The following is a 10,495-nucleotide window of genomic DNA, read 5'->3' as shown; positions in this document are numbered from 1 at the left end:
ATAAACAAATTGTCCACTGAGCGCTATTTTTGAAGTTACCTCTAAAATAAATAAATGTAATGTGATTGAAATTCACCAAACATTTATATTTACGCTGAACAAGATATCACGAAATAAAAAAGTACACCACATGGACATGTACTTCCTTGTTTTCTTCTTCTTTTTTTTATGCAAATGTATTTCTCTTACATATAATTTAATTATGTACAATAGTTTTGCTCCATGTGTTCCCTTTATACAATTTTTAATTAGCTTAATTGAATATTTATCATGTTTATCTATTCAACAGTGCTGAGTTTCAATTATTGCAATATTTTTCATTAGAAGTTGTCGTAGGCAGTTTGAACTGGTCATATATTGATTAGATATCAATTCAAAGTGTCCGTCTGTCGTTTCAATACGAAATGATATGATAAAAATTAACGGAAGGCAAACCCACATATAATACACGGCTGTTACAGTCACTGTGGTATAAAAACAGTAGACTACAGCAGCAATTGCATAACGATTGTCTTCAAGTCATCAAATTATATACCACAACGGGCACGAAAAATATCACCAACAATGAAGGTTTTCGTAATACTGTGTGTCTTTGCTGCTTGCATGTTTGCTGCAGGTAAGATATCTGGTGCAGAAAAATTGGTACCGTTAATGTTATTAAGATCTATGTGAATTATTTTTGTTTGTTACAAATTCGAGATTCGTTTTTAATACCTTTGGAGGCAATCATTTGTATTTAAAAAGGAGAGGAGTATGATTTGTTTCTTAGTTAAATACAAAAAAAACTTTTATTTAGTTTTTCGACGATATCTATCAAATTGTTTTTAAACAAATACCACAAGGCTTGGGGAAACATTTTTATAGTTTGTTTTGTGTCATTTGCTTGACCAGAATATTTTTTATTCTTAACAATATGGATCAGAATATTTGTTTAGGAAGAAACGATGCCCCTTGAAATTAAATGGTTTTTTCCATTATTTTGGTTAAACATGGCTTTTCCATTAGTTGTAGTTATTAGAGCTGTTTTGAAATATTTACTTTTAATACTTTTACAACGACATGGTTAAACATACCTTTGTTAATTCCAATTACTTTATTTTTCCATGAAAACTATTAAGATAGAATTTTTTTGTGACATTCATATATATCAAAATATTGGAGGCAATACTAATTATTTTAGTCATACGATTTATTGATTGTTTAACGTACTGTCGCAAACATTTCATTTTTTTCAGGGAAGATATAAATTAAATAAATGTATTGAAATGGTAAACTGTATTTTAAATATACACAATGGCGCCAATGCCAGAAATATATCATCTCATTTGTATTATACTTGGGAAGGGTGATGTTTACCAAGCCTTCAACTGTTGAGTGCCGAATACCAAAAAGTGGATATTTTCTTACAATAATCTAATATGTATTTAACTCAAACGGCCTACCATTTTAACTATTTAAAAGTAAACAAAATAGTAAAACATATTTGATATCCATTAACGCGGCCTTGATTGTGCATTAAAGAGAATCTATCTTTCTCTATATATTACAAATTTCTCTATTTGCTGGGTTAAGCCATCGCAATTGTTTTCCTTAAACATTAAATTAATAAACAGTATTTAGTTATCTTTATATTAAGGTATCTTATTTGCTTTCAATGACTCTGCATTGCTGAAGTCACGCAAATAACAGAACAGTAGAAACCACATACTTCTTATTTTACCTTATGCATGTTTATTTTCTTTGTATACCTAATGTTTTGTCCTGTATTGTCTTATGATGAACATAAGTATATTTCTGTAAAGAAATTGAGTGTTTACGGTTCAATATGTTTTCTATTACCGTGGGATGATGTGGCATAATATTAATTGAATGATCAAAATCTATACACATCTGATATCTGTTTTTACAATTATTTGTGTAGGTATATCAATGGAAAATTTGTATTCATATATTAAGTAAAACATGTTAATCAAGGTCTACCTTTAAGTCATAGTTGAAAATGTACACATGTGTAGGTATTACTGTACATACCTTATTGATTAGACATATTTTCCCTCATTAGAGAACATTTGTCTAATAAGTTCGTATGTGCAGGCATAAACATAACGAAAACAAATTACATTAAATCATGTTGATGTCAACAGACTATAAAATGTAAAATGTATTGCTTTACAGGAGATCCGATCCCTACAGTTGTCCCTACACCGGAACAACCATCGTGGAACAGCGGTCACGAAGGTAATGGAAACTTTATGTGTACACGACACCTGACAGGTCACGTGTGTGAAAAACTCAAATACGCTGTCACTGATTTTTTGTGGTTGATTCAAAATACATCAAGTAACCAGTAATTTTACTTCAATATGCAAAATCATTTTCTAAAATCTTATTTTATGGCAGTTTGAGAATAAAGTCAACTACTTAATTTTCTTCAGGTTATTTCATTTTTACCGTTTTTTGTTTGTCAAATGTCTTAACGTTTGTAGTTGTAAATCGTATTTTTTTCTGTTGTATTCGTGTGTTGTGTTGGAGATAACTACTCATCCAGTTCATTTGGTAGATTTAATTTTGGATCAACGAAATTTACACTATATATCTGGTTTGCAGTTTGATCAAAGAAACACCAACAAAGCTAGATACTACAAATAATTATCTAATTACTACTACAATTAAATATTAATTAGTATCATAATTTTCACGATTATTAATATTAGTTGGATAAGTCATACAAATCTAATCTTGAATTTCACCCAAATTCTTTCTTAATTTTCACGTTTTAAAAATTTATATGTGACGTCACCTTGGGCGTTGCATTGACTATGGCTAACAGGGCTGTGATTTTGTAATGTATTCGTTTTTATTCTAAAGCTAGTTACCACTTAAGTTTAATCATGTATATCTATTATATATTCATTTTATAAAATTAACTGTTTGCAAAACTATGTATTTTTCTTGATAATAATGATGTTTTTGTCCAAGGCGGATAACCCTGGCCTCATAACTTTTTGGAACTTTAGGTCCTCGGCGATTTTCAACTTTGTAGTTGTTATGGCTTTCAAACTTGGTACATCTGAACATTATTTTGTGTGGACGTATCGCGCTAACCTGTTACCTTTTAATGGCTATTATTCGTTTGTTTCTCTGTCCTATATTTTCTCCTATTTATCTGTTTATTTATTGTAACAATGTCAAGTAAAGTTGTCATTATAATGTTATAATTAACACTACCATTAAAGCGGAAGGTTTGGCATGCCACAAAACCAGGTTCAACCCACCATTTTTTCATAAAATGCCCTGTACCAAGTCAGGAAAATGGACATTGTTACATTATAGTTCGTTACTGTGTGTGTTACATTTCGGTGTTGTGTTTCTGTTGTGTCGTAAGTCTCTTTTATTTGATACGTTTCCCTCAGTTTAAGTTTGTAACCCTTATTTGTTTTTTTCTCTATCGAGTTATGAATTTTGAACAGCGGTATACTACTGTTGTCTTTATGTACATCGTCTTATGAACAAACATGTATATGCAATACATGTATTTGTGGGTCCATGAACAAATAATTGCTGTAAATAGTAAATAGTGACATTTCTTTGTATTTTAGTCGTCTATGATACCTTTGAAGATCTATATGGACGAAAGGAAGAAGGTATGTATCATGACATTTAAAAAATACTGCATAATTATACCTTGAGGCTCTAATTATGTTTGGGTACGTTGTCCAAAATGTACAGATGAATTAGTTGTTTTTCGTTTAATGTTCAAGACCGTTCTTGATTGATAAAAACTCACCAAAGATTCTTTATTACTTTTGTTTTCCTCTGTTCCCAAAGTCTTTTTCATTGTTGACTATAAATGTCAATATTTGATTACCAAATTTAACGATTTAACATTAGACAAGTTATACGAAGATGTATCAGTTTTTCAACGCTTTATATCGACGTGTCTAATATATACGTGTATATATCTTTTCTAAGATTGAATTTACGTATGAGATTGAATTTACAAACAAAAGGCCGTTTGAATGGTTTATAATTGTATATCTTTGTATTTTAGCACCACCCGAAGGACAAGGTATGTATTTTTGAAAAATAAAACAAATTGTTCTGATGCGCACTAAGAGTCGTCTAAAACTCACATTGATATGCGAGCATTTTCTCTGTATTTGAATTTCCTAATTACATAAAAAGAACAAACAGCAATAACATCGATCGTTACTTTGATTGCATAGATTTGTTCTGCTGAGTATATGATATATATTGTATCTAGCAGATTGATATGCCATACCAATTCGTTTCTACAAGAATTCGCTTTTTCCATTACTTTAATATAATCTCTTGTGCTGTGTTGAGGACATATCAAAGATTCCGTCTTGTCTGGTATGTTGTTTAAATTCACAAACATTTCAATATGAAACATTTGGTAAATTAAATTAATGATTTGACCTTAGATTAACTTTTTAAATTTTTACCATGACTTTAATCGGTACACATACAACAATTGGGATGGGGGAGGGGAAATGTACACAATTAATTACAGGATAATGAATATTACTGTTTGGTGTCTTTTTATATCAGCTGAATTTGAACGAGACTAAAACAAAGGTGTTAAAAGAGCTTCAACGAGCTTTTGCCCCTGTTTCGAGCCGAATTAATTATGAACATTTTTTCCATCCAAACCGGCGAATTTTTCTTAAAAAGAAATCGACACGACTTAAACGCGGACCGCAATTAGGACTTTAAACTGAACCTGAACTGTGACGTGAACAGTAATTTGACATAACCGTTTGCTTGCAACAGAACAGGATACCATAATATATACATCTAGTATACTGTATACGTATATTGCTTCGTGATATATGTACACCTGTATAAGTGTAGTTGAAAGATCTATTGCAGAATCAAATTCTGTATTTTTTTTATTTCAGACGCCCACATGCATCCTCCTCCTCCCACTAGTACTGAAGCCCCTGAAGTAGCAAGCGAAGGAGAAGGTGTGTATTATAAAGTAGTACATTTAAGAAATAGATATTAAAGCAATGATAAGAACCGTCTTGAATTGGCAATAAGCTTTAAGCCTCGGTCACACCTTACCAGTTAGCACGAACGGACGCCTAACGGATAACTTTTTTCAATCCGTTCATGTCCATTAGACGCCGTTTTTATCCGTTAGACGTCCGTCCATATCCGTTGCATGTCCGTTAAGCGTACGTTTTATCCTTCGACGTCCGTTCTGTCCGGTGGAAAACTTTGAGCATGTTCAAAACTTTGAACGGACGTCCAACGGATAAAATGTCCGTTGAACGTCCGTTAGTCGTCCGTTTTGTACGGTACTCGTCCGGTTCGTTTCCGTTTTGTATCCGTTACGTGTCCGTTATACATCCGTTGGAGGTCTGGAAGATGAATTCACCAACGGACTTCTACCGGACATTTAACGGATAAAACGGATGTTAAATGGACGAGAAACGGGCTCATACCGGACGTATAACGGATAAAACGGATGATGAACGGATAAATGCCAATTGAAAATTTCGCGTCAGAAATGCAAGTTATTGGTTTGTCAGATTTCTTAAGGTTCATGAATTCTTTTTATTTATAATCGATCTTAGAGTATAGGCACGTCTTCACAATCGAACAGCTCTTATTCAGGCCAGACACTGCCTTTTGGCGAAATTTTGAAGACTAAACCAAAACCAGTTACACAGAAACATTTTGAATGTTTATGCGATTTACATGTATTATTATTGTCGCCTTTGATTTTTCCGTATATCTTGTTCATCCATTGTATCCGGTACGCTTCCGTTAGGTGTCCGTTTTATGCGGTACTCGTCCGTTGGATGTACGTTCGACATCCGTTCTGTCCGGTACGTTTCCGTTTCTCGTACGTTGCATATCCGTTGTGTGTCCGTTATGCCTCCATTATACGTCCGTTTTATTCGTTCAGTACATCAACAGACTCCAAACGGATAACAATTTTGTCAACGGACAACTTTTATTTTCATCCGTTAGTCGTCCGTTCGTGCTATCCGGTAAGGTGTGACCGAGGCTTAAGGTTTATATTTTAAGAAATGAACATTCGTTAGCTGTTTGTCAAGTTCATGTAAGGATTTTGTGTTACACAGAATTAGACATTATATGTGTTTCCCATTACTTTGCCATTACACAAGAGTTTACGTCTCTTTTACTGCATTGAGGTCATACAAGTTTCTTTTTTCTTTAATTTTGAATAGATCTGTTGAAATCAATTTAGAAATAAGGTCTCTTGTTAGTACTTATTTACGTTTTGCCTTGTCTATTTGTTATCTAAAATCTTTTTGCATCGTATCCGTATCATTTGCCTTGTTAATTTAACATTCCCTTCGAGACTCACATATTAACGGTGCGCTCGACTCGAATCTAAACTAACTAAAATTGTTAGTTTACTCACCGGAGGACGGTGTTTCTTTCCGGGCACTCCATTTTCCTTCACTTTTTAGAAACTGACCGCCACGAAAATTCACAATATTGCTGAAACTCAAAATGTTAAACACACACCAATCAACCGATCAATGTACGTGCACGCCTTGTTTCTGTATCGCGCATATATATTATCTGGAGGATAATGTACTATTAAGTTTTAGATTTCAGTGTCTCTCTGGTGTCTTTCGCCCTCTGTTATAGAATTCATTTGTAGATATTAAATCTGTAATGATCTAAGCCGTTTTTGTTTCAACATGCATATTTAAAAAATATGCAGCGAAGGGAACAAAATATACACATATACCTCTTTTGCAGTTGTTCAAGTTGTATCTTAGTGTGTGTATCCCTCTAAATGTTTGTGTAGTTTTCAGCAGCTTTGTAACTCAATTCATGTTCATTTACTCATATGAAATTGAGATTGAAAATGGGAAATATGTCAAAGAGACATCAACTCAACAAATAAAAGAGCAGATGGCATCCAAAGGCCAGCAATGAGTCTTCATCGCAGTGAGAATATCCCGCACCCACAGGTGGCCCCTAGCTGGCTTTTTAATAAAAAGAAAAGTGTACTTTTTCAGTAAAGATTGAGGTCTAAACTCCAAAACATATACATCAACTAATTTAAAAAAAAATATACAAGACTAACATAGGCCTGACTTTTGAAAGGTGCATCTGGATATTTGTTTTGCTATTTAAGGAAGGGTGTTAAACAAGTTTTATAACTCGATATATCCCTTCTGATCAATTTTTTTTCCACGGTTTTTTATTTTCAGGAACCTGACTTTATTTTAAAAAAGTCTGTTTTATCTGTAGACATGATAAAATACTGACTTAAATTTATGATTATTTTTTATCAAGAAAATGAAAAAGGCATTGAAGAACCAGAAGAAGTAGGAGAAGAAGAAGTAGGCGAGGAGCCAGAAGAAGAGGACGACGAAGAAGAAAAAGAAGAAAAAGAAGAAGAAGAAGAAGAGAAAGAGGAGGAAGAAGAGGAAGATGCCGAAAAGTCTGAAGAAGAGAAATAAAGATGTGGACACTTTCTGGCATATACACAACAAAGTGCTTATAAAATTGTTATGGCTCAGAAAACATTTAGAATAAAAAAATATACATTTATTGTTTAATCAGCTAATATGTTTAATATCAAAATATAGAACATATTGTAATAAACTGAATCACATAAACATTCTGGGTTCTATTTCGGCTGAACAAAAGGTATGGTGTATGTATTGATACCGTACATGTACAAATCTCCAAGTCAAAACTGTTAACTGATGAAATTCGAAATACTGTCCTTTGTGTTAAACTCTGTATCTTTGGTATTACAATTCATTTACGCAATATCATTTTCCTTGATTTGATGCATTCTTATCATTTAACTGTATTTTCCTTCGGTTTTATCTTTACTGAAATGAACTGTGCATCCATTCAGTGCAAATAAGTTTGATAATATTTAAGTGCTGCACTTTGTCACGTTTGAAAACAATTTATCTCATATTTTGATTTAAAATGCAGACATTTCATGTATGAACAGCCCAATCATTCCTTATGTTTAGATTGAATTAAATACAAAATTTAATCCTTTTGGTTTTGTCAAATATACAACATTTTTTTTCATTATAGAACGATATGGCTACAGTATTAAGTTTGTAAGCAGTTAAATAGTTATCAAAGGTACCCGGATTCTAATTTAATACGCCAGACGCGCGTTTTATATAAATAAGACTTATCAGTGACGCTCAGATCAAAAAGTTATAAAGCCAAACAAGTACAAAAGTGAAGAGCATTGAGGACTCAAATTTCAAAAACATTGTGCTAAATACGGTTAAGGTAGTCTCGTCATTTAAGCAAGAGAGCAAGATAAACGCACAAACGCCTGTGCTTTACCCGAACACATTTTTTTCTTTCCAAAGTATAAGGAAAATGAGCCCTGATAAAGTTTAATTACTCCCATGAATTATTTCCATGTAGTTTACATTTGCAACTTATCACATTAACCTGAGGTCCAAAGTTGAACAATTTTCAGAGGAGCGGAACAGTATGAATGGATTCATTTTAAATTAATATGAGAATTTGTGGAATTTTTATTCCACTAGGGTATCACTTGACCAGTAGTCAGCCCTTCTGTGTTGACCTACTCCTTATCATTGATATGGTCATACTTATAAATTAACTGTTTACAGAAGTTTCCTACCTCCGGCATAGATTACCTCAGCTGTATTTGGCAAAACTTTTCGGGAAATTTGGTCCTCAATGCTCTTCAACTTCGTAATTTATTTGGCCTTTTTAAACTTTGTTTTCATTCGTGCGTCACTGATGAGTCTTTTGTAGACGAAACGCGTGTCTCGCGCAAATACAAAATGTTAATACTGGTATCTATGATGAGTTTATTTATACATACTTGTTTGCATTTAGATCGCTGATGAAAGGAATCTTTTCTAGAAATTTGATTTCTCTTGAGTACTTTTCCAAGCAGAACATTTGTAATATGAAGGATGTAAAAAAAAAAACAATATCAGTTCGATATCTTCAAAGGAGTAGGTCCGGTAAGGGCCGGTTTTGGCCTCAAATTTCAGGTTCATCTGACGAAAGATTTTGGACACTTTTTAAACACTTAATTGTCTATTTCAGTTGATTCAATTAGTTTATGTGAAAGATTTTAACTGATTTCGTTATTAAAAACGCTCTGAGTCAAGCTTAAATATAAAAAATCTTGCAAATATTTTTTTAAATTTATGATTCCTGGTAAAAGGCAACTGTCTCTTTTCAGATGGTTTTTGTCAAAATATGAAAGTGGCCGCATCCGTGTTCATCCTCAACCTATATATATGTTATGTTTTATCATCAAATACAACTTACATTTCAGTATTAAGAATAAACACGAATGCGGCCACTTTCATTTAAGACGGAAACCGTCAAAAAATTAACTAAAATGCTTAAATTGTGAAGATTGTAGTAATTTAGCATGACTTTATGATGTTGGTACCCGATATATGTGCATTGTATTGTCTAAAACAGCCCATATTTATGTAGCAGAAGCATTGTACTTTCCAATTAATAATTAAAAGTTTACATTTTAACAATTTTGTAAAACTACTATATTTGGGGCCAAAAAGGGACCCAACTGGACCTACTCCTTTAAAATAGGGAATATTGTATTGCTTCAAACATGACATTAATTTCGAACTATCACAATTTAATGTAGAAGATTTCTTAAAGTCATCAGAAATAACAGGATTAAAATTGTGAACGCCAGATTGGCGTTTCGTCTCAAAAATATTCATCATTGACACACGTTTTAAAAAGTATAAAGCCAAGTCAAGTTCGAAGTAAAAGAACACCGAGGACCCAAAATTTCGAAATGTTTAGCCAAAAAGATGATAGAATAACCTAAGGGGAAAAAATCTACTACAACAAATTTGAGGAAATTTTAAATGATTTATTCAATTTTACCAGTCATCCCAATACTGCTTAACAGCCTGATTCCTGGTAAAAGGCATTCCGTTCTTAACTGTAAGTGGTAGTTGAATTATATGGTATATCTCCTTTACTGTATCGGATAAATTATCCGCAATCATTTGATATGAATCACATGCCGTCGGAGTGCACTGCTGGTCCTCGCATTCTCTCAGAAGTGAATACAATGCAAAAACGTCATCTTGACGTTCTTTGGGGCAGATTTTTACTATACACTTAATCATTATGTATATGCCGATGATAACTACATTGACTATAAAAGGAAAATTCGTTAATAATGCTGATGCCAATCTGGTTAAAAACTCGTCATGGAAAAATCTGTCCTTTAGCCAAACCGGAAAAGAGAGGTTAAGATAACAGTCTACTTTATTATTCTTAATTACATCGACGATAGCTGGATGTATTTTATTTATCTCAGATAATGCAACGGTATAATCTCCATTCAAATAGTAAAAAAGAGCAAATTGAACTCTTCCCGATATGTGCCCATCATTGAATTTACAAGGATAAATGAGAGTAAAAGATTCTCTGTAGAAAGTTTCCGCCTTTTTCATCGACTGTCTAG

The 10,495-nt window shown here is 32.9% G+C and overlaps 1 protein-coding gene across 2 annotated transcripts; it reads left to right on the top strand.

The window, feature by feature from the left end:
- The first annotated feature begins 457 nt into the window (after positions 1-457).
- LOC139516298 (coiled-coil domain-containing protein 9-like) lies at positions 458-7,639 on the top strand. 2 transcript variants are annotated; one of them, XM_071306331.1, is made up of 6 exons: positions 458-616; positions 2,176-2,238; positions 3,600-3,644; positions 4,052-4,069; positions 4,923-4,988; positions 7,312-7,639. In XM_071306331.1, the coding sequence occupies exons 1-6, from the start codon at positions 565-567 to the stop codon at positions 7,476-7,478; spliced, it is 411 nt and encodes a 136-aa protein (XP_071162432.1). In that variant the 5' UTR covers positions 458-564; the 3' UTR covers positions 7,479-7,639. The 2 variants fall into 2 exon arrangements, with proteins under 2 accessions (XP_071162432.1, XP_071162433.1); XM_071306332.1 differs by lacking the exon at positions 4,052-4,069.
- The last annotated feature ends 2,856 nt before the right edge of the window (positions 7,640-10,495 follow it).

Source organism: Mytilus edulis, chromosome 3, assembly GCF_963676685.1.
Source record: "Mytilus edulis chromosome 3, xbMytEdul2.2, whole genome shotgun sequence".
NCBI classification, from domain to species: Eukaryota; Metazoa; Mollusca; class Bivalvia; order Mytilida; family Mytilidae; genus Mytilus; species Mytilus edulis.
This window is presented reverse-complemented; position numbering and strand designations above follow the sequence as displayed.

Coding starts and splice junctions, on each gene's coding strand:
- LOC139516298 (XM_071306331.1), top strand. CDS start 565: ATGAAGGTTTTCGTAATACTGTGTGTCTTTGCTGCTTGCATGTTTGCT. Junction 617..2,175: donor TGCTTGCATGTTTGCTGCAG/GTAAGATATCTG, acceptor ATTGCTTTACAG/GAGATCCGATCCCTACAGTT. Junction 4,989..7,311: donor AGTAGCAAGCGAAGGAGAAG/GTGTGTATTATA, acceptor TTTTTTATCAAG/AAAATGAAAAAGGCATTGAA.